This window comes from Rhipicephalus sanguineus, chromosome 4, assembly GCF_013339695.2.
Source record: "Rhipicephalus sanguineus isolate Rsan-2018 chromosome 4, BIME_Rsan_1.4, whole genome shotgun sequence".
NCBI lineage: Eukaryota > Metazoa > Arthropoda > Arachnida > Ixodida > Ixodidae > Rhipicephalus > Rhipicephalus sanguineus.
In genome coordinates, this window is record NC_051179.1 from 30050435 (window position 1) to 30075071 (window position 24637).

General features: G+C 45.5%; 1 protein-coding gene across 1 annotated transcript; it reads left to right on the top strand.

Annotated features, from left to right (window-relative positions):
- Positions 1–1161: 1161 nt before the first annotated feature.
- On the top strand, positions 1162–21994 carry LOC119391113 (solute carrier family 13 member 1). Its single transcript, XM_037658789.2, has 11 exons — positions 1162–1308; positions 1540–1828; positions 2785–2821; positions 3902–4021; positions 4717–4833; positions 5152–5226; positions 7123–7230; positions 11834–12017; positions 13404–13562; positions 15031–15168; positions 21738–21994. Exons 1-11 carry the CDS (start codon positions 1180–1182, stop codon positions 21930–21932), a joined length of 1551 nt encoding a protein of 516 aa, XP_037514717.2. The 5' UTR covers positions 1162–1179; the 3' UTR covers positions 21933–21994.
- The last annotated feature ends 2643 nt before the right edge of the window (positions 21995–24637 follow it).

Genomic DNA, 24637 nt, shown 5'->3' on the forward strand with positions numbered 1-24637 from the left:
TCACTAGTTGCGAACGAAAACGAGAAGCGCATGCGCCAGCCAGCACGAGGCAGCTGACGAGCACGCGACAGGAGCACGAGAGAACAAAACCAAGGCTGACTGTACGCCGCCTACGTTATCGACGACTCGGATATCTACACGCTGTGATCTGCACAGGTGAGATATTGCTTCGTTTGCTTCTAGAGTCCAGCCTAACTTCGCTATCCATGGGGTCGAGAGAAACAGAGAAAACTTATCCAATGTGGCCTGTCAGGTGCGTAGCCAGACATTTTTTTTTCAGGAAGCGTGCGGGGTGCGGGGTGCGGGTGCGATCTCCTTTATGCATGTTCGTGCGTGCGTTTTTGTGTGCACGTATATATAAACAAACAAAATGAAAAAAAAATTCGGCGGAGACCGAGGGGGGTGGGCGGAACCAGGGATTTGTACACATCCCCTTAACACACACCCCCAACATCCCTCAGATGAATCCCAATACGCCTGCCCCTCTCCCCCCCCCCCCCCCAAGAAAATGTTTTTTTTTTTAAATGGGAAATAGACTTTCAGAGATTCTGTATTTGCCGTATTAATGCGAGACCTGAACGTATATAGATATCAGATGATACGGGGAAAGCACGATGATTTCAATTCTGCATTTTCCGCATTCTGCTTTCAAATGTCTTCTAAATTGGTTTGCCGATTATTCGAGGCAAGAAAAACTTCAAACGAACTCAATAGTTCGGTCATTCTTATGGTGCAGCTTAATGATTGAAGTGGTCACTGACATGCCAACCATCTTCTCCTACGCAGCTCTTCACTTTCTTCTCCGTGGTCTCGCGTATACATTGCGCACCAGCTACAGTAAGAGATGCGCCGCAAGGAGGCAGCGGCGGCCGGAGGCCAGGCCGAGGGCGAGCATCACCGCCAAGCGAGCAAGCACAGCACCACGTTCGGCTTCATGAAGCTCGCCATCGGATACATGACGCCCTTCTTCCTGCTGCCCATGGTCTTCGTGTTCGGCACCCAGGCGAGTTCAAGTTGAACAGGAATGAATCATATACATTTAGTAAGCATGTGACTATGGGCCTTGCGTGTGTATACCACTGCAGCCGAGTGAATGAGTATATATAGTAACTTGCTCACGGCGACAGATTGGCGATACGTGGCGCGCGTACCGTGCAGCCCATCAAGTGCATCTACATCATGACGGTGATGATCATGCTGTGGATTTTCGAGCCGGTGCCGTACCAGATCACCTCGTTCTTCCCGCTCATCATGGGGCCCATGCTGAACCTGACCACCACCAGATACCTGGCCAAGTACTACTTCAACGTGAGCCGCTTCTTGTATGCTATGGCTGTTGTTATTAGCTGTTTTTTTTTTATCCCGACGACTTTACACCGTCTACGTGACAGCTTAAGTGCACGTGCGCGGAATGCTTGATGGCTATTGAATAATACCATCCACCTTTCTCGCCCCTAGGTGAGTTTGCGTCAACTCTGTATTGTATTTAGTTTTGCAAATGCAAGCTCGGTACCGAGGAATGCGTACTCGCGCCCACAGGAGCCGATAGCCAGTTCCATAGCCGGCCTGACGGTGGCGCTGATCGCGCAAAACTGCGGCCTCAACCGGCGCCTGTCGTACAATCTGATCCTGATCGTGGGGCCTCGCGTCAAGTGGCTCATGCTGTCCTTCATGTGCATGGTGTTCTTCCTGTCCATGTTCATCAGCAACGTGGCCGTGACGAGCATGATGATGACCGTGGTGGACACGCTAATCTACGAGATCTCGCAGAGCAAGCTGCGCAAGCGTGTCAACGAGTTGCTCCGAAAGAGAGAGAACCAGGGGGAAGGTATACTGCTGACACTTTCAACCTAACATAACTTAACCCAGCGTAACCTTACATAACCTAACCTAACAAGGCAGCAGTGCAATAGATTTAGTGGCCTCTTGTCTGACACCTATTGTTTTTCGTATGTGCCTGCGAGACTAATATATGGTGTTTTGAGTGGCGATAACTATATATTTAGTGTTTAGGAGGTACTAGAGGGAAGAAACAAGGACAAACAATGGCACACACCACAGGCGCTGATGTTGTCATCGCCTGAGTTTTGTGTATTATTATTTCTCCGTGTTTCTTTATATTTTGCCCCGCTGTTCCCAAGATCATATTAAACGTTTATACTTCTTAATGCAAGCTTTTATGCTTCCTAGATACCTCTGAGCTGAAAAAGCACGCGAGATTTACTTGTCGTAGCAACCTTCGTTTTACCATTTGCACTGGTTCACGCTGAATTCTGTAGTGAGGCATCTTGTGTGCCATGCTTGCCCCCGAGATGCGTTAACACGTGAAATGTATCCTCCTAAAAAAAGGGATACTTAATTTTTGCACTCTTTTGGTTAATTTCTGTTCTGAAGCCTCTTGTGCATCATGTGGCCTGTCACGCGAAAACGATCGAAAATGCGGGGAAGTACGGAAAATGTGTGCGCCAAAAACCATGGCTCGCTGCATAAACTGTCATTCAATAGAGGCACTTTTATTCTGCGAGCGCTCAATCATTCTTTTTCTTTCTTCTTGTTTTTTTGTCGGTGCCTGAATGCTGATTAGGAATGAGCGATTGTCCGATTTCGTGCACGCATACCGCCTGTTACTAGCTTTACGCCGCCTATTGAAACCAGGGTTTATTGTTCCTCTGTTGTGCATGTCAGTTTGTCGGGTTTGTGCCTTCGCATATTGCTAGATAAAACAAAGACGCACGCTTACTTAAATTGCTGCAACGGTTTCGTCTTTCTATTTTGATCTTTCAGAGCCTGACTACGAAGAGGTCGTCCACATTGAATCTGTGTACGTTTTGAATCGACTTTTGCTTTTACATTGAATCGTGTATTTCTCGTGGTTGCAGATTTCGCTCGCCTTCCTTGATGCGATGAGGACAAAGCGATTTAAAGTCAGCACGTGACCCACGAACGAACAGATGCAGGGAATGTTTATTGTGGCGCGTAATGCACGCGCATTACGAGGTTTCAGCAAGTTCATTATCTTATGACAAACACAAGCGGTAACGACGATAACGTAGCTATTGCGGCTTTCGCACAGACGTATTTTGTTGATAAAAACATGAAAAGACTGGAACTGTTCTAACCACAGTGAAGCTACTGCGGCTTTATTTCATATTTTGTTCGTAAAAGCATGAAAGACGATCCCTGCATTGGCGGTCGGATTTCGATGAAGGCGAAAAGCTAGAGGCCCGTGTACTGTTCGATGTCAGTGCACGTTAAAGAACACTAGATGGTCGAAATTTCCCGAGCTCTCCACTACGGCGTCTCTCATAATCATATCGTGGTTTTGGGACGTAAAAAACCTAACAATTATCATAAAGCATGAAAAGATTGGAACTGTTGTAACCACAGTTACATTTCATCTAAACAGAAGATGCACAGCGAAATGCGATGTTTGTGAGCAATACGAAAGCCAGTGATCGAATCAACTGTTTAGCTTAAATGACTGTTTTCAACATTTGTTCTGGCGATTTTCTGACGACAAATAGGCGTCACTGGCTTGTTTTGACTTGGTTGTGTTGATCGACTTTGACCTGGTTGGGCTTACGCGTGCTAGTTGTCAAAAGAAGGTCACTTTGATGCGGCTGTATCTTGCATTCGCGCTCGGAGGCACTACAAAAATGAGCGACTTGGGGAAAGCTTCAACATTTTTATATGAAGAACGATCAAAACACGCGAAAACCGTGCAACCAGGTAGCCTTTCGAATAGAAGATATCAAAGTTGACGCTTCAGATACGGTTGCCTTTGAGTGATAAGACCGGATTGGGAAGGCTGTTCTTTTGAAAGCTGCACGAGCAGGAAGGGAGCAGGGTATATGTCATGGCCGCCACGATTTAGACGTTTTATTACCTTTGCATTTTGCAGAAAGAGCAAGCAGCTGCGCAAGACTTTTCTGCTTAGCATCGGCTATTCGGCGACGCTCGGAGGCCTCTCGTTCATCACGGGAAACCGCATCAACAACGACATGTCCCATCGAATCAACAGGTGAGACGCGCCAAATAGCTTAATCTCCCTATGCGCTACTTTAAGCGCATTCGACATGGCTTTGAAAGGTTATAGATCAGGTGTCTCAAACCTGCGGCCCGCACATGACTGTCTTCGTCGCAGTTTTATTCATTTTCTTAATAAGTATGTTCACGAGCTACACAGACGTGAATGGTCTTAAGCATTTTTTTTTTCGTGAGACACCCCATGCCGTTACCTTGTGTTAAAACTTAAAACATAACCGTGGAACAAACGACTCTCCTATGCATCGTCTCGCGGACGCAGCTACCCCGTCAACTTGAACGGTATGCTAACATCTGTAATGGGGCTATATGCAAAGATGCATTACAGCAGAACCCCGCTGTTGCGTTTCCGGGTGCTGCGCTTTATTCAGAATTGGCGTCCAGATTTCAGTCACTCTGGAGGTAATTATCGATAGGTTTCTCGAGATATGACGTCACATCCCCTTCGGAAGTGAGCCATATATGAGATCGCCCCCTCATATACGCCCCTCTTAGGCATATGTAAGAGCGGTTGCCCCCTCTTACGTAGTTTAAGGTTCAATGGACTGAACTCATGCGCCATGCTTTTCTCCGATCTTTTTAAGAGAATGCGAGTGTTCGTCTTCGTGATGGTTATGCTTTTCGTGACGTCATTTCAACCACGTTTGTGTAACCATATACCCTCTTCGGCAGGGACGCTCGAGACAAACTGATGACTCCGACCACCTGGGCGCTCTACTGCTTTCCCGTGGGCATGATATCCATGCTTATGGGGTGGGTGTTCTTGTACACCGTTTACCTCAAGGAGTAGTAAGTATCCCCCACCTCGCCCTTCTACTTTAGAAAAGTTTCTGGCTACACCCCCTGCCGCAGTCGTCGTTAGGCGAATCATGCCGGGTGCAAAAAAAAAAAACACTCTTTTTAGCGTATAATGTAGCAGCGGCCCTTAGTTGCAGTGACCGATTCCAGAAGTAGGAGCCACGTAAACCAAAAGCATACAAGATAAAATGGGGGCGTTTGCGTTCTTGGTGTCGAGTAAAGCGCAATGTATTTTCGTTGCTCGGCGTGAATAAACGGCAAGATCCAAGGTGAATAAAAAAAATTAAAAAATGGAACTATTTGTTTCAGTGAGCAACAGTCGCGACTGGACATCAGAGAAGTCAGAGAAGTCGTCCGGGACAAACTTCAAAACATGCCTCGGACGTGAGTGCCAAAACTGTTTGCCCGTTCAAATGCTGTCCTAATGATACTGGTTACACGGAAGTCAACAATTCATGGCCTATGCACAGAAGATTTATTTCTTCTACGTACGCAAGAGCGTTTCTTTGTTGACTGCTTTTTTCCAAGAACTAACTTATTACGATAGTGTCGGGGCATCCGGACAATATCTGGGGCAGCGGTCAACTGCTAATGACACTTGCGTTAATGACGGTGGGAATTCTGACCCATCCTTAGATTTGTTAAATCAATCAATCAATCAATCAATCAATCAATCAATCAATCAATCAATCAATCAATCAATCAATTCAGGGAGCGGAGGGCATGGAAAAAAAAAGCTCTTGTGAGATTGACTAAGCTTCCCAGCGCATTACAGTTCAGCAGAATGCATAAACATAAACATAAGCGCGAAGAGAGCATACATTATCCTTGCACATGATCACCAAAAGAACGAGACAATTACATGCAACTTAGAGAAAATAAAAGCGAGAAAAACGAGAAAGAAAAACACACGATGTCTTATATGACACACAATTTCTTATATGACATTCTAGATATGAGCTCACGAAGGAGTCATGAAGCGCAGACCCGCAACACGAAATATCAAAACCACTTTGCGTTAAAAGATTTAATACAGTGGGTAAAGTTATTCTCAGCATCTGGGCCCCGTAATTTGTGCGTGGCGTTCTCGTTTCGAATTTTTTTAAAGGGATACACAGAAGAGTATTCGGCTAACTCTGCTATGTCTGTAAGCAGTGATATACTGTTCTCTGTATCGTATTTAAATCTAAGAACTAGGCGATAATGCACTCATCGTTAATGCACTGTGATGAGCAACGGAAGTTTGTAAGAACGTTGACCAGCCAAAAAAGAAAAAAAAAATTGGGGGACCCTTAAGCTTCGCCTTTAAGAGTTGAACGCGATAGCGAAATCCGGCCCCTAGTGCGCACTTCAACCACTAAGTGCATACTTATTAATGTGTATTGTTACACTCACACACGCACGCACGCGCGCGAATTTTACAGGCTTTCGATCTAAAGCAAGAGTCGCATGGCCTCCAAGATATACGCCGCGCGCCGGCCCTCTCGGATGCCATGCAAAGTCGAGACATATTTCTCACAATGCCTCACAGATGGCAGCACATTATCTAGCGTTTGCTGCGTTGGCTTGATATGTTTTCCTCTAGATGGACATAGTTGTCCATTTTTAGAGCTGTTTGAAAGTTCGTGTTCGTGTGTGTATTTAGCGGCGATGGCTGCATTATCCCGGCGTTTTTCGACGTAGTTTGATGGCCTCGCGAATGCGCCTACCGTATGGGCTCGTTTTCGTCGTGACACCTGCCGAACAAAATGCGCTAAGGAGACTCCTTCTACTACACGGCATTTATGTAGTGTTTTTGTCCGAACCAGCTGCAAGCAACATCGTGGCTTTGTGGTAAGACACCTGCTTGCCACGCGAACGGCCTGGGTTCGATCCTCATTGGGACCGAAAATTTTATCGTTTATTTTATTTGCTACTTTCTCGATTTTTCGCTCACGGATGATTTTTCGCTCACAACCAACGGTGCCGACGCCGACAGCGGAATTTCTGCGACACGAGCTCTCTAACGCTACCGCGTTAAAAAGACGGAACGTTAGTGAAGGAGCCCGGTCGATTAGAAATAGCTATTACGACCGCATAACTCATAATTTGAACCCTCTACTGCATTCATAACATCAGTCGTTAACGGTATAACTGCTTGTAAGAGCAGATGCTATCCAATATGAATATTAGACACGTTATTAAGCGAAAACGTCCAGGTGAATGCCAAACCACTCTGGCGAATGAAAACTACATTGTGAGCTTCGTTCATAATTCGTTGTTTTGATCATGTGTGTGCAGGCACGCCGAAGTGTTGTCGACGTTCCTCTTCTGCCTCTGCCTCTTTCTCTGGGCGACCAAGAAACCCGTGATCTTTCCCGGGTGGTCCGACATGCTTGGACTAGAAGAGTCAGTACACAAACAAACATTATTTGTTCTATAATGCCAAATGGTGGAGTTAACGCATCAGTCAGTAGGTACCCGTTATGTACTCACGTTTGTAATCGCCCTTGAAAGGTTTACCCGAACTGTTTTAGTCGTCTCAAAGATGACGTGTTTCATCGCACCCACAAATGCAGTTTTAATGAGAACTAACAGACAATAATGCCAAGGAAAGTATAGGGGTTGTTATTTGTTGTAAGTAGTAGGGTGATTCCACGTAAGATCGAACAAACGATGGCTGGTCGACCTCTCAAATTTATTTCAAAATTTTATATATTATTGCCTGATGAGTGGAAAGAAGAGATCCGCAATTTGTTTTGCCGCCAAAAATTTTTTCGAACCACAGGAAATCAATAATGACGAAGAGGTGGAGTGGAGCGCTCATCCACTCTGCTGTTTTGGCCAACTTTCGTTATGAATTGCACAAAATATATTAAAGTTAGGTAGCTGAAATTTATTTACCTAAATATATGCATGTTTTTGTTTCTGCTCAGGTATTTTTAGTTTTTATGTGTAGTGCAGATGTTTTTATAAAAAACCTCAAAAATGGCCCAATCGGCAAAATTTTCTTTACTTTGAAGGTCTTTATCTCAAAAACGCCTTGTAGCAGAGGTACAAAAATTCCGCATTACGTTCTTCACATGCTTATCTACCAAAGTGCCTAATCTTGAATTTATATAACTTTTCAGTAAAGAGATATGATCGGGCTAATTTCAAGAAAACACCGAACAATGAAAACTTCTGACGACAATTAAAAAAAAAACCCATTTTTTAAATTTCTTAAACTTTGTCCACTTATTCTCCTCCACATCAGCTTTCACAATCATTAAAAACATGTTGCATAATGTCGTTGCACTAATAGTTACGGCCCCTCCAATGAGACCCTTAGGCAAGGATGCGCAATTCCGACTTCTTGCCCAGCCAGTGTATAAAATGCAGGCAGGGTTGAATTTCTTTTTATTAAAAGGTCAGCAGGTACGTAAAAAGGTGTCGCCGTCACTGACGACGTTAATTTTGAAATTATTTCGTCACTGCAGCGGCTACGAGCGCGGAGCTACCGAATAGGCGCGCGCGCACCCGAGATGCTCGTTGTAAGAGACGGCGCAGTGAGAGCTCGTTCTCGCGTCCTCAGACCGATTGAGTTCGAAACAGCAACACCTTTCAGGTGACTTGAACGCACGTGCACTGGAGCTTCGCTATTCTATCCGCCCTCTGTTCGCATCTCAGCTAGGCGCTGATAACACGGCGGAGATGGAAGCAAGATGAAAACTCTATAAGGGAGCTATGAGCGCTCGCTTCACGCACGCTGCTGCCACAGAAACTGCGCTGCGCCAGTTGCGATCAGTGGAAAGCATGAACGTGGCGCTCCAGTGGCAAAGCAAAATATGAATTGTCAAAGGAAAGAAAAGCAAAACTATCGGTAACCGGATGCGCTTGCCTATATTAGATGTCGGCAGCAGACGGTGTGAACTGGCCGCGCGTTCGGTGCGCTGTGCACACTTCATTCGGCGCGGATAGTTCTTGTGCTTTGCTCTTACTCTACTCCTCCTGTGCGTCTCATGACGAGAAAGTATAGCTCTGAATGAGTCTATTGTGGAGATTACCTTTCGAAGCACAAGAAGCTTAAAGGAGTACTGACACGAATTTAAAAAAAAATCGGATTGTTGCTCTAAATAAAAATACTGGTGTCGAGAAACCTAAAACGACTATTGTGGTGCCTGGGAATGCATCCTATATATTTTAAGTAGCGCCACCTTAAATAGACACTTTCGGTTTCGATATCGAGGGGGTGGCTTCTCAGTGTCATTTCATAGCAGTGTGACGTCACGGAGATACAGAAATTTGTGACGTACTAGCGGGAAATCCGTCATCTGCTCGTGGTGCAATAGACAACGATGAGTAAATTGTCGTCCAGTGACCCTGACAGTGATTTCTACGACTTAGGCTGCATGCAGGACGCAGAACTCGCAAACTCGGGGGAACTGGCTTGACTCGTCGGGATAATGTCCTTGCAGTGTGGCTGGCTTGCAAATGCTCAGCGACGAAAACTTCAAAGTCAAATTAAGATATTTTATACGTGTTCTCCGACTCCAGTGTGTGGACAGCGTGGACACTGTATACCAACGAAGCAAAAAATGTCCCTTTTGCGATGTCTCAAAATCGTGTCAGTACTCCTTTAATTATTGCAAAGAAGCCAAAATTTCGCAGAGTTACCGACCTAGACATAAATGCTTTGAAGGAACGTTTAACGCCCGAAAGATCAGTGAATGTCAGTGAGACGGACTACTTGTGCTACGCGTGCTTTTGCTACCACTGCAATGAAAGATCTTCACGGAACGCACAGTTTAACGATGACATTCTTATGCCCCCTGAAAAAGAAATCGACGCAATTAACCAGATCGCTGCGACTACCGGTGCACATGCGTTCAAATCACCCGAGAGGTGTTGCTGTTTCGAACTCAATCGGTCTGAGAACGCGAAAACGAGCTCTCACTGCGCCGTCTCTTACAACGAGCATCTCGGGTGCGCGCGCGCCTGATCGGTAGCCCCGCGCTCGTGGCCGCTGCAGTGACCAAATATTTTCAAAATTAACGTCTTCAGGGCCGGCGACACCTTTTTAGGTACCTGCTGGCCTTTCAATAAAAAGAAATTCAATCCTGCCTGCATTTTATACACTTGCTGGGCAAGAAGTCGGAATTGCCCATCCTTGCCTAAGGGTCTCAATGGAGGCACCGTAACTATTAGTGCAACGACATTATGCAACATATTTTTAATGATTGTGAAAGCTGATGTGGAGGAGAATAAGTGGACAAAGTTTAAGAAATTTAAAAAATGGGTATGGGTTTTTTTTAGAAGTTTTCATTGTTCGGTGTTTTCTTGAACTTAGCCCGATCATATCTCTTTACTGAAAAGTTATATAAATTCAAGATTAGGCACTTTGGTAGATAAGCATGTGAAGAACGTAATTCGGAAGTTTTGTAGCTCTGCTACAAGGCTTTTTGAGATAAAGACCTTCAAAGTAAAGAAAATTTTGCCAATTGGGCCATTTTTGAGGTTTTTTATAAAAACATCTACACTATACATAAAAACTAAAAATACCTGAGCAGAAGCAAAAGCATGCTTATATTTAGTTAAATAAGTTTCAGCTACCTAACCTTAATATATTTTGTGCAATTCATAACGAAAGTTGGCCAAAACAGCAGAGCGGATGAGCGCTCCACTCCACCTCTTCGTCATTATTGATTTCCTGTGGTTCGAAAAAAATTTTGGCGGCAAAACAAATTGCGGATCTCTTTTCCACTCATCAGGCAATAATATATAAAATTTTGAAATAAATTTGAGAGGTCGACCAGCCATCGTTTGTTCGATCTTACGTGGAATCACCCAGTATATAAATGTGAAGAAAGTAAAGTGGACGAAAAGATAACTTGCCGCCGGCAGGGACCGAACCTGCGACCTTCGAATAACGCGTCCGATGCTCTATCCACTGAGCTATATACGGCGGCGGTCATCCTCCTGTCCACTTTATTGGGTATATATGAGCATTTAAACCTAGGAGTGTTAGTCAGCGCCGATCGCAGCCATGGCGGCGAGGGTGGAACACTCTTTTTTCTGCCTGTTGGCGTCACGTCCCACGTGATATATTTACGAGCTGGCATCTGACCAATCGTAAAAAGCTGATCTTTTACCAGCTGGCATCTGGCGAGCTCATAAAAAGATCACATGTTACGTGACGCCAACAGGGAGAAAAAAGTGTTCCACACTCGCCGCCATGGCTGCGATCGGCGCTGACTAACACTCCTAGGTTTAAATGCACATATATACCCAATAAAGTGGACGGGAGGATGACTGCCGTCTTAGCTCAGTGGTACAGCATCGGACGCGTTATTCGAAGGTCGCAGGTTCGGTCCCTGCCGGCAGCAAGTTATCTTTACGTCCACTTTACTTTCTTCACATTATATCCTACTCACAACAAATAACACCCCCTATACTTTCCTTTGCATTATTGTCTTTTAGTTCTCATTAATATTGTGTTTAACAAAGAGAAACGAGCCCTTAAAAGTAATCTTCTTTCTTCCACAAATGCAGTTGAAACTCGATTTAACGAAGTGATGACCACTGTCGAATTATTCAGTTAAATCGGGAAGTTGAGAAAGGAATTTTCGGGTAATCAGAAATCTAAAATTGTAACGTAGCGACTCCCAAAAGCTACCACGGTATTGTTTCTGCCGCTAACCAACGCCTGCGCATGTGAAAAAAACGGCGAGGGCAGCCCGAGCGCGGCCCGGACAAGGTTCCTTTGTTCCCTTTGTCAAAAACCCTCGCTTCAGCGACATTCGCTCTAACGGTCGCTCATCACTTTAAGCCTACTTTCCGACTTCAGCTGTACTTCTGTTTTGCTTCAATTTGTAGTGCGTCTTAGTTCGCCGCAACGACTAGCCCACATACCCCACAGATTTTATACATGTGACTTTTTGATGATGTGCTTATCTAAAGCGAGAGGGCCAATTTGACAAAGTATACCCTTGCCGAAGAAGAAGCCACTGAAGCAATCATGTTGCGTTTGCAGAAGCTACGTGACAGACTCGTCGGTGGGGTTCCTGATTGCTCTGATCGCATTCATGATTCCCGTGAGGAGCTTCAACTTCTCGCTCGAGCACCGCCTGATGGAGTGGAAGTTCATCCAAAAGAACATGCCGTGGGCCATCATCTTCATCATAGGCGGTGGATCTACGCTTACGGAGGTTATCCGGGTACGCACCTAAACCTTCCTAAAAGGGCCGGTATAAAAGAACCACTGAATATGCAAAGAAAGCGCGTTATTCTCTCCTGTCGTTTCGCGTATTCTCGCTACAATTCATGGTGCCAGCAGTCTGTTTACGTGACGTCATGAGGAAATAAGCTCTCCATTGGTCCATATACGAGTGACATCAGTTGTGAATTATACCTCCTACCCTGCTTTGCCATCCTGCCGCACGCCCGTTCTGTCTCGTCTCGCATGACTATCGTGCGCGATCAACTGATTTCACTTCGTTTCGTACGTTTTTCGACTGCGCAAACGTAGATAACAGCGTGCAACCGAAAAGCATGAAATCCTGATAGGCTCAACGCTTAGTGCTGACATTGTCCACGTGTTTTATGAAGAAATAAGTGGAGAGGAGGAGATAACGCTTACGGGAAGGGTAGTGAGGGCGAGAAAGAAACCGCTCCCTCGTCTTTGAACTCAGAGTGGTTTAGGGACCTTTTAACGTGATTTTGCTTAAACAGGACGTAGAGTCCGTTCTATGATCTCATGAATTGCCAAATTAACAAATATGCCGATCATAGGAGATATTACTATTGAATGTTCTTTCGAAGCAAAGGTATTGTAATTAAAACTTGCTTGCTTGGTCATGTCATGCGAGCCATTACTTCAGTGAAGAGACGATTAATGCTAGCCAAAGTGCAAGTTGATGGATGGACGGCTAGATGGTATTTCTCAGGGAACATGGAGACGCCTGGATGCGCTTAAAGAACTTGTTTTAAATAGATCTCACTCCCGGTCATACACTTATGGCCACTTCTGGGATCATACCATAAATATATGATCACTCACAAGCATACGATCGCTCATGAGCATATGACCCCACATAAGCATACGGCTACTTATAAGCATATGACACCGTAAGTATCTGACTACTCATAAGCATATCACACCATAAGTGTATGACCACTAGCGGTCAGAAACTTATGCCCCTCGCGGTCATATACTTACGATGTCATCCGGAGTCGCCAGAGACTCAGTGATACTGAACAAAAAACACAATAGCTCAGCGGCTGAGGTGCGTTGCTGCTGAGACCGAGGACTCGGGTTCGGTTCCTGGCTACGGCGGCTAAATTTAGATGGGGCGAAATGAAAGAAAACCTATGCACTTAAATTTAAGTGCCCGTACAGAACTCCAAGTGGTCAAGATTAATCCGGGGTTCCTTAGTACAGCGTGCTTCAAAATATCGTGGCTTTGGCACATGAAACTTCAGATATACTTTTTACTTTGTTGTGGAGTATAGAGGCCAAACGGCTACCAAATTCTGTTGTTACCTATACACAGAACGCTTAGCATTTGTTTCTTCTATCCCGGCGACGCGTGTGCAAACAACAGAGCAGCTCGTTGTTCAACGATGCCGTGAACGCGACGAGTACGGCGAAGCTTCATCCGGTGGCCAACCTGGTCGTTGCCGTGTTCATGAGTTCCATCATCAGCGAGTTCACCAACGCGGAAATGACCATCCACCAGATACTCGACATCGCCGAGAGAAAGGTGAGCTTGCATTACTGAGCTTCCCCGAGCACCATGTATGGGAACGTTCGTGGACGGCTGCAGTCTGAAGGAACGCTTCTCGATTTGTGAATCTCAGGTGTTGGACGTGGAATAGAAACACCGTGACGGCAGTGGAGCGCTACTACCAACTGGTGGTGTTAGCGATTGATTGACGCCAGTGTGCTATAAAGGGACAAAAATGAACGCTACAGGACACGTAAACCAGCAGTATCCTAAACAAGATAGGCTAGCTTCCCTACGCTGGCACACGCTCTACGCCTGCCTTTAACCATTTTCTTTCTTTCTTTCTTTCTTTCTTTCTTTCTTTCTTTCTTTCTTTCTTTCTTTCTTTCTTTCTTTCTTTCTTTCTTTCTTTCTTTCTTTCTTTCTTTCTTTCTTAAATCTGAGTTTACCAACACTCAGATTTAAAATAGACGTCATCATTATCACCATAACAATTAGCATAATTTATCTGAATCATTGTCAGGTATTTCCACAGGGGGAAAAGGCAAAGTCGAGTGCCCGAGTCGCACGGGCTGCTTCTACCATTATGCCACAATTCGACTAGCGCTGTCACGAAAAACTCTGGTGTTTGACAGTGAAGCAGCCTCTATAGCAAGAAGTCTTGCTATAGTTTGCTTGCGCTCGCTTGTGTGTTCGTTTCAGCGCAACATTCCAAAATAGTTTACTGCTCCTCGTGTTCCACTTCTGCTACGACGCTTAAACGCGCCCTCGGGTTGGTATTGCCATCTTTCTAACAGTATAATATAAAAGAGGCCTCGCTGTATGCTTTTACAAACAAGCGTTCACACGTTTTGTGTCACCTTTCCGTAGCGCTCTTCTCTGTGCTCAGCTCGCGCATTGGAGTATAATGTACAACACCCGTCCACGTATTACTGAGATAGCAAACATGGACACTCGAAGCGCATTTTTGCCGTCGCCGTCATGTTCCGTATAAAGTCGAAATCGATTACATCGCCCCACGTGTCATATGTTCTATGTGCGAGCGAAAGCCTTGCCGAAGCTGCAGACGGATGCGGTTCAAACAAAAATAAAACGTGCTGGCCAACTCTGTCAGGCGAAGGAGCGTGAAGAGGTGCCGGAGGGTAGAGCAGGGGGGAGAGAGGGGGGCTGCATCGCTCGGGCAGATACTGCAAACTTTGTTTAAAATAGCGTGGTCGTGCGCGTTGTCTCGACAAGCATTAGTAGACGGCTCCTATCCTTGTACGTTCAGTGCTCTCAGCGCTTACTTCGCGTTGAGGCGACAGACGGCACGAAAACCAATTCGCTCCCTGTAGCGCCCATATTCCCTTACGCCAGTGTTTTGTAGAGTTACGCGAGATAGGATCCTGAAGGAGGGAGCTGCTAGTTTTGCTTCGTACGACTGTCCAATTTGTTGCTCTCGCATTCATTGCTTCGCCCTTTCGGTGAAACTGTGACGCCCCCTTTTCTGTTGTCAACTTCGCAGCAAAAAGAAAGCCATACCAACGCGTTGTACTACATGCTACCCATGGGTCTCGCCAACAACTTCGCGTTCATCTTGCCCTCGTCAGAGGCATGGAACGCCATTGTCTTCGAGATCGGCGGCCTCTCCGTCATTGACATGGTACGAATGGCCTCCGAGCATGCTAGCAAACTATAAGCGCAGCACGTACGTTGGCGAGTTAGTTCGTAGGTGTCGATAACAAAGTGCAGCAGGACTGGATTGGAGGACAGAAATGAAATTGACACGCACACACACATAAACACACATCCGCGCGTATGCGCATCTAATTGTTGTACGCATCTAAAAGCGGGCACAGGCAGCGTCGTTTTTGTATGATTTCTTGCTGTCTCTGTCTGTTAACATGCTACACAGTCTGTACTAACAGCCAGGGTGTCGGAACGGAACGAAAACCGAAAACGAAAAACGAAAAAAACAATATTTTTGACCGGAACGAAAACGTAACCGAAACTTTATCTATCATTTCGTTCCGGAGTGAAACCGAAATTTTTTCAATCGTTTTTCGGTTCACGAGAAAACTTCGCAATCCGGGACAACTGAGCTCATGCATTGTGAGCATTGTGAGTACAGTATTAGCGCGTACCTCAGGCAGGAATTTCGAAGCAAAAAATGTGTTGAAATTGTGCGAAAAACGAAAACAGTGGCAACCAGAGATGTTTATATTAACGCAAGTGGACTTTTGCACGCCTGTCAAGCAGGCCAAAGTGGAGCATCGTCGGCGCAGAAGTTTGTTACAGCGAAAGCTGTTATGAGATCACAACAGCTGAATTTTGCACCACAGTTGTCCACCGCCGCCGGTGTCCGTGACCGCTATCGCGTGAAATAAGAAAAAATTAAATGAGAAAGAAATGTCTAGGAACACAAGCGCAATCCGTTTGTGTTCGTGTGGTTCAGTCTTCGTCCTCAAAGTGGTGCGCAAAAACGTAACAATGAATAGATACCAACTGGCCCAAGCAAGTACCCTTATAGGGAATTAGTAGGGTGGTTGTAGCGCACGAGATATGTCACCAAGCTACTATCCCTCGACTTTGGTAACGTGTTTCGCGTACTTTTGCAGTTCTTAATGGATCTGATGACATCAGCTTTATGGGGCGTTCATTCTAAACTCGATAGATCTATCAAGGTGCCTTTCCTACGTTGAGGAATTACAGGAATGGAATTGAACTGCTAGGCCATTCCAGGAGTGGGAATGGGCTAAGTTTTTCATCCCCAGTAATTGAAAGGAATGGAATTGCGGCAAGTTCTAATTCCCCGGAATGGCATCTGAATAGAATGGAGGCGCCCATGCCGCAACACTGCTTCCCACCGACTGCAATGCGCTCAACCATAATTCTTCATCATCATCAGCCACAGCACAAAGTTCACATAATGCCTTACGGATGTGTAGCGGGTACCACGGTTCTCCGAAGAATGACGAAAAATGACATAGTGGAAACTTCGCTACATCAGAAAAATTTCGATGATTTATGGCGCAGTGGGTACCTTCCATGTGTACTTGTATTAGTTGCCCCAAGAGACTCTACAACGGGCTCTACAAAGTCCGCTCTTCCAGCTTTCGCTGTGACTGTGCTGCGTGTACCGCGCAGGCCTGGCGATCTTTTTATCAGAACAGCGGTCTCGCACATCAGAGAGTACAATCACTGACGTGCTGCTTCTGAGGACGTGCTCACTCCCTTGACACAAAGCATTGAGCCCACTAAAAAAATTGTATTGGCCTTTTGAGAAAATAAATACTATGACTTTGAAATTAATACTGGTTTGTGCTACTTGGTAGGAATTCGTGGTACAATTACTTCCGCTCCTCTGAAGAGCGTGTTTTACCCTTGTCCCACTTTCTTAAAAGGAGGGCAAGTAACTACATCACAAATCCAATGTTTTTTATGAATACCTTAACTTCAAATTTTTGCATTAAAAAAACCGTTACGTACCGTTACGGAACATTTAATTTTTTGTTCCGGAACAGAAACGGAACGGAACTATTCGCGTCGGAACGAAACTAAAACCGAAACGGAAAACATTTCGTTCCGACACCCTGCTAACAGCACACCAACAGATCCAAATTCAGAATTTCAATCGGAATCATGATTTGTTGATTACAAATTGAAATGCAAAGCTGAAGATTGAGGAGGCTTCAAAGAACAAGGCGTAAGGGGGGGGGGGGGTCTTATGGCAGTTAGTGCACAAAACAATATCGTTGAGCAGCAGGATAAAAAAAAATTGTAATGCACACGCACAAACGCAGAAAATTAAACGAACAATATTACGTTATGTAAATGAACGAAAAGAGGGGAATCGATCGAGGAGGGTATTTTAAGTGTTAAAAGCAATCTTGTGAAGCCGAGGGAAGCATACCGGACATTGCTTGTAGTTCTTAAATTTAAGTGAACTAATCATGAGGTAAAGGAAAATGAAAAGTAACGAAATTCCAACCTGCCGCCTGTAGGGACCGTATACCACAACCAGGGCTGGGCAAAGATACTTTGAAATTGTATCGCGATACGATACAAGATACTCAAGCAAGAAGTATTTGAGATACAGATACAAGATACTTCCGGAATAATTGTATCCGATACGATACTTCCCAATTGTATCTTAAGATACTTCGATACATTTGCAAATTTGCTCTTATATATCGATATAATGAAGCAGGAAACGCTTATGAACAAAAATGTTTAATCGGAATTTTCTTAACTGCGACCAACTTTGTTTAATTTTGAGAAAATATCTCTTTGTGTCCCCAGATTTCTGTCCTACTGCTCAAGATATATTAGTTTCATTCCGAAACAACTCAGGTTAACATGAGAGCTCTTTATACGCTGCGCTGTCAATGGTTCTTGTTTGACACTTTTGTAACTAATGGGGGCCGCTTCTCTACTTGCCGACCAGCTAGCGGGTTGCTATCTGAATATAAGAACGTCAATAAGAAGCCTCCGCGCGTTGGCGCAAATACCGCTGTGCAGTTCTACCTTGCCCGTAAGCGTATTACCGTTTTCGCAATACCGGATCACCCGAAATGCGGCAACAACGCTGGTAGCGATAGTTTTTCGTTACGCATCATGTTTACATTGAGGGCTTAAAACTGCAATGATTTGTATATTCTACTAATCTGCTGGCGTAAAGCGTTCGTTAGCAACATATTGACTAACGTGCAATCTTTTGAAATTTCTTCTCCGAGAGAACTAGTGCCGTCGAGAATTGCCTCAGGCGTATTGTAGTGGCACAAAGCGTTGCAGAATACCACTGCTATTGTTAAGTATTGCTCCGACTATCTCGTGATTTGCAACAGCGAAAAACTTTACGGTGACTTCAAAAAAGAAAACCAATATATTTTAGTCAAATAGCAAGGCGGTTCCGTATCAATCACAGTGAATACGTTTACAGGTCGTTTCACGTAACTACAGAATCAAATATCTAAAAAAAATCACAGTTTCGCCGCATGGGCGAAGCAATGAATGCGATAGCAAGAAACTAATGCTATACTAAGTGAGGCTCGCCAATGGATACTCTCAGTTTGAACAGCGCTCCTGTTACAAAGGCGGCCGAAGCAGCGAAGGAAACTAGCGTGATTCAAGTGTCGAGCTGTGACACTTGATAGTTCGCGCTCATCTTCTGTTTGTTCGTTTAGCGGCGTCGTTTAGCGGCGCTCCGTAACATGAGCGCGGACATCACGGTTAAAGCTTGAAACATCCCTCTTGCCCTCACCACGAGAAAACCGCGCGAGCAGACAGCGGAAGGCCAAGGTTCTCCTTGCACAAATATAAGAAGCGAGCGAGCTCGCCGACGACTTTTAAATGCGCTCGTCTAAACGCTCGTCGCGCTCCTAGCGCCATCTCGCTGGTAATGAAGAAACGCTTATGAGCATCGGCCATCTCTGAGTCCGTCCAGCGGCAAAGGGTGTGTATATAACGCTGGCCGTTAGCTATGCGGAGGACCTGCGTTCCGTGGCGTAGTGGCTAGCGCCACTCGCTGCGGAGCAAGAGGTCCCTGGTTCGATTCCGCGCTTCGGAAGCATTTTTCTGAATTATTTTTCTTTGGGGCTTATATATATATATATATACATATATATATACTTATACATACACGGTGCATGACGGCGATGGGGGCGGACATTTTCCAGCCGAGACTGTCCATATAATTGCTATCGCAATAAAAGTGGTTAAAGGGACACTAAACAGCAAAACGATTTTTCTCGTATTAGTAAACTACTCTTTCACGATATCAGAAACACCATGCTTGCTGCGAGAAGACGCTTAGTAAATGAGAAATCGCGCAAAAACAAAAAGTGGGTGGCGACGCCACCTTGAAGTTTCTACACCATTCGCCGTGACGTCACATATTTTGACGGCGCCTACTAGGGCCTACGTAGTTCCTAAACGGTAAAAATGAAGTACACTGTCCTCTGAGGGAGCCATAGATTTAACATACCAAGTTTGAGGAAATTTTGTTGAGCCAATGACGCCAAAATACGATAAGTACACATTGAAATCCATGACGTCATGCATGGAGATTATAGCGCGAAATTTAAAAATGGAACTTGGAACTTCATTTTCTCCTTTATTGATACACCTATGATGGTGAAATCAACATTATAGTTCTGAAAGTACAATTTATCAATCTAAACCGATTCATTGTTTCTCTTTAGTGTCCCTTTAACCGCGAGTGAATGAAGCCAATGGAGTATGGCTTATCGTCATGTGGTGCTCCTTATAATATGTTTTATATTTCGCTTAACTGACTGATTAACTCAGGTCAATTATGATTAACTGAAGTGAAAAAATGATTTTTAATGCTCATTTACGACCAAGTGGGTGCCATCACGTCGTATGGGGCATTCCAAAACGACCTGTCCAATTTTTGGTGGCGACGTACATTCTCCGTGGTGATTTTTTTCCGATTTTAAAGGAAAGCGCACGAAATAGCAAATGAAACCACGTGACTCCGCCGCTCGTGCGCTACCCTACTTCAGCGCTTTGAAACGTGCTTCGAGCATAACAACCGGCGCGCGAACTGTCAGCATATCGAGGACGACGGCGTTTCCTTGCCCTGTGCGGGCGTCAGAAATGTTGACGCACTGTGAAATCGATGCGTAAAGCCGCGGCCGGTTATTTCGCCATGGTCCACGAGCCACTTTTTGCGCTCGAAGCGGGTTTGAGAGCTCTGCAGTACGGCAGCGCACGAGGGCAATCACATGGTCATGTTTCGCGGGCTTTCCTTAGATGTGATGCAAACGGAGGACAGAAAAAACAGCACTCATGGTGACAATCAAATTATGATCAAAATAACTGCTTGAATAATTTAGCAGGAAGAACAAAGATACAGTACACCAAGATATCTTATGTTACGTAAGTGCTTGTTCTACGGCATCTAGCATCAGCACCGGTGGAGCGACAGTATTTAGAATCTCATTTGGATATAAGTCAATCTCATCGTATGTAAGTCAAACTTACATCCATGAGATATTTTAAATCGCTGTCGTGTGAAAGCCGCGAGACGCAAAGAAACCCCATTCTTGCATTCCTCAGACTTCGTAACGAAACACCACGCAAGGGAAACTTCGATAACGACACTTTAGGAGCATCAAAACTTTCGCGAGAGGTTCGTACGCGTTAGAGTACGTAGAACAGCACAGTGTTTACGAGGAAGTGTCATGGTACCGACACGAGCAAAAAGAAAGAAGAAATTGCGAGAAAGCGAAGTTCGACTGCTCGTAGACGTTCGCGGGCTTGTTTCTGTCGAGATCGCGCGAGCGCCACCACGTGACTGTGCACCAATACGGACGCGCTGACCTCATCGCCTGCCCTCGCTGGAGAACTCTGGCAGATATATCAAAGAATGTCACTGTATAGTTTTATTTAAGTAGCTTAGTAGCAGCAGTATCCGCTTGAGAAGCGTAGTTCAGCCACCGTTAATTGTTTCGCTCGGTGTTCTTTTTATAGAAGTATCTTGTATCTTAAGATACACGATACATTACTGAATGCATCGGAAATACAGATACAGATACTCGTTTTGCGAGACGTATCGCGATACAGATACAAGATACCCAAGGAGTATCTAAGATAGTATCTAAGATACATGTATCTTCGATACTGCCCAGCACTGACCACAACATTCGCCTCACGCATTACAATCATGCGAAATCGCTCCAACAATACAAAAATAATAAAAAAAAAACACCGCCCAAGCACTATTCATCTATCACCACATTTAAGAGATGCGTGCTTCAGTTTGGCGACGTTAGCTTAAATGATAGAGAATTTTAGTGCCGGGACTCCAAAGCGGCTTGCGTACGTAAGCCCTTTGTATTCTCCATGGCTGAGGCTTGGAGTACTAAGGAGCGCAAGAGCGTGCGTACGGAAGCGGCTTGGGGCGTCCGGCGCTAAAACTCTCTATTAACACCCAAAGGATTTTGTGGGTAGCGATTCCTGCCGCGGCGGGTATCACCCCTAGCTATATGTGCTCACAAAACCTTAAGACAAGTTAGTGCAGCGTATACCTGCATTGCTTCATTATAGTTGCTGCGCGCATTCACGGACCGCCACATGTTTTTCACCTCCTAGCCATATAACGCTTAGCTGTAAAAAATCAGCCTAATATCCCAATGTGCGCATTGTCCGTGCAGACACCTCGCATCCAACTGACCTATTTCTCTCACACACTTGTGACCCTCGCAGATCATCCCAGGCATTTTCATGAAGGCTGTGGCACTGGCGCTCAGCATGCTCTCCTTCTTCACGACGGGCACGGTGCTGTTCCAGATAACCGAGCAGGCCGACAATATGTCGTCCTTCAACGCGGCCTCGTTGATGAGGAGCCGCTTCAGGGCACCCGTGGCTCCCTACAGAGGGTTGCACGAGTGGCCCTTCTGAGACTCTATGGCCGCCGGTCTCAGTATAGATCGACTTTTGCGTTATTCGCAGTAAATGGTGTATTCGCCAAAAAACCGTTGGTTTCTTTTGACCGCATCTACGTGGCGGGCTTCCGTTTTGCGTCACTGTGAATGAGGTGGTTTGCGTGCTTTCTTCCTTTCTTTCTTTGTTTTTTGCTACCTCCTAGCTTTTATTCACGCCGGGAATAGGACCGTCGTCCGCGTGCTTAGCAGCGTACCGCTTCATTTGCTTCAGACAACAACGACGGTCGTGTGTTCTATCAATGCAGCAGTGTAATGTGACAACGTGAAATGACAAGCGCCCTCCATAAAAGAACACTGTCATATCAAAAACAGCTGATTACCGACAAGTCCACGATCGAGATAGCATCAATTATTGGAAGACTGCGCACACAAATACTCGTGTGACCGGCGCACATTCGAGGGTCGCATTTCTAAAAATTAACCTATACGTAAACCAACTCGCCCGTGCACACCACACCTTCTCTTAAAACTGCGAAGTGGATCTACTGAACGGTACTCGTGCTGGTCGAGCAGAGAAACCAATTCTTGTGCGAACGCTTTGAGGTCACCTATGCGCATTAACCATTGGAACATACTTCGCCTTAAGCTTGCTAATTGGTTGTCTTAATGTTTTCAATGCAGCTGTTTGGCCGGCGTCAAATTCGTTTCGAGCAATGCACTTTGCTGCATTATGCTGCGCTTAGCTCTTTCGACGAGAAGGGCACCATACGCGCCGTACGCTATGCGCACCTGGTGACGTGCTGTTCACTTGCTTGATTACGGCCACTGTCATGATGCGCCAGCTACGATAACAGTTCTCCGATTTTTGGTTTAGAAGCTAATGTTCCATTGAAATAACATTCAATTCTCAACGTTGTTTGTGATATGAAATAAGGTATACGAAGAAGTTCACGCAACCTTCGATTCGATTTTTGAAGACCATTTTTACTAAACGTTCGTGTTCGACTGGATTCGATAAAGCCCTTCCTTGTAAGTGACCGTGCGCTCTGAAGAGTCGGCTTATGGCTAGGAGGTTAAAAAATTTTTGTACTGAAAGCTCTCGCAAAGAAATACCAGCGAAAGTGAAGCCAGCGTTTGTGCACCCCCCCCCCCCCTTCAAATTCGGAAACGCTCTTTTCATGTGGTGCCCGCTTAGAGTTCGAGTGGTCTTGCTCAGTTCGCGTAAATGCTACGTTAACTACAAAAATAAGACTTATTCCCGACAAAAGTAACGCATAGAGATGAGCATTGACGACTTAATCCCCAATCAAATTTGCCCAGAACTTCTTTAGGAAACCAGTAGTTCAGACGCACGTTGAGCAGAGTTTTTCCTGTAAATTTTGTCATAATGAGCTCGTACGCTGTGGGGAAAAAAAAAAAAAAAAAACGCTACAAGCTAGGAAGACGCAAACACCCACCACCACACAACACATTAAATAAAAAACAGGTAGTTGCGTAGCGGCAGCTGCAGACACACTTATCCAAGCCCAGTTATCTTTCGTATCTGTTACCCTGATCTCTGTTTGACAGACAAATGTAAGATGTGCGATGCAAGGGGCAACACTGGGCCACATACTATGGGAGTGCTGGAGCTTAGACGACAAAGCACACAGAAACCACGAGTAGGTAGTATCGAACCGCAGGGCGCGCTGGGAGGAGGCTCTGCTCAGCTCCGCATTAGAACAACAACTGCGGGCCGTCCAGCAAGCCGAGGAAGCCGCCCGAGTCGGGCTCGCGGCCGATGCCTAGGCCGGGGCCGAGGCCCACGCTGAATCAACTTCGCTGGACTTTATAAAGTCCTTTCGTCATCATCATCCCTTCGCCGAACGCTAACTTTTATCACGCCGAAACTAACATGGCGGCTGCGGCCGCCTTCTTGACATGGCTTTTCTCTCAAAGCATGATTTCCACTCCAGCAATCCACCTTTTTCGTTTTCCTGTGCTGCCCCCTGCTGTTTTGGAAGCATTGTGGGAGGGGTCGAGACAACCGGTATTGCCAGAAGCAAAGCCTCCGAGATGAAGAGACGTTTTCAGACTTTTCCGCTAGGGGAAGTGCGCATGCGCCGCGTCGTCGTGAAAAAAGGCGGATTAGTTTCATACCTCCTTCGCCTCTGGTACATTCTACCTGTGGTGTGCTTGGTACCTGGTGTCTTTTATTCGATGCATCGGGTACTGGGCCAACTGCTCTGCGCGTATTTGCTTTCCATATGCTTCGTCAGCCTCGGTCGTTCATTGCGATGTACGCGCTATCGTCTTAATTAAAAGCTTGCGTGTGCAGCACCTGCTGTGGCTCCTTACAGCAACAAATGCTACAAAGGAGCTCGTTTTGTCCTAGCGTTTGTTCCCTTTGAACGCATAAAACCTGTGTCGTTTAGTACGCTAGAAGGCAAAACTCTCAAGAAAAACGTACTGTAGTTGTTTTTATTATATCCTTCCTGCCGTGTGAGAAGTACTCCGTGTTAGTAGCGTCCTATGATGAAATAAACTTTTTCTGAACACGAGGGATTGCGCGCGTTGCGCGGGCTCGTTTCTTCACGGGACAGCTCATTGCTCTCCTATAGTAGTGCATATAGTACGCTAAGGCGTTCACAATATGTCCTAAACACATCAACGCAAGAGTGCCGGCAAAAAAGACTAAAACATAACGAGTACCATCTGTGGTAGCACATAGAAAAGCTTGGC

Excerpts from the sequence above, each read along its gene's own strand:
- LOC119391113 (XM_037658789.2), top strand. The coding sequence starts at position 1,180 with ATGACGGTGATGATCATGCTGTGGATTTTCGAGCCGGTGCCGTACCAG. Across the intron at positions 4,022-4,716 it reads ATGTCCCATCGAATCAACAG|GGACGCTCGAGACAAACTGA; the intron begins GTGAGACGCGCC and ends CCTCTTCGGCAG. Across the intron at positions 5,227-7,122 it reads CTTCAAAACATGCCTCGGAC|GCACGCCGAAGTGTTGTCGA; the intron begins GTGAGTGCCAAA and ends ATGTGTGTGCAG.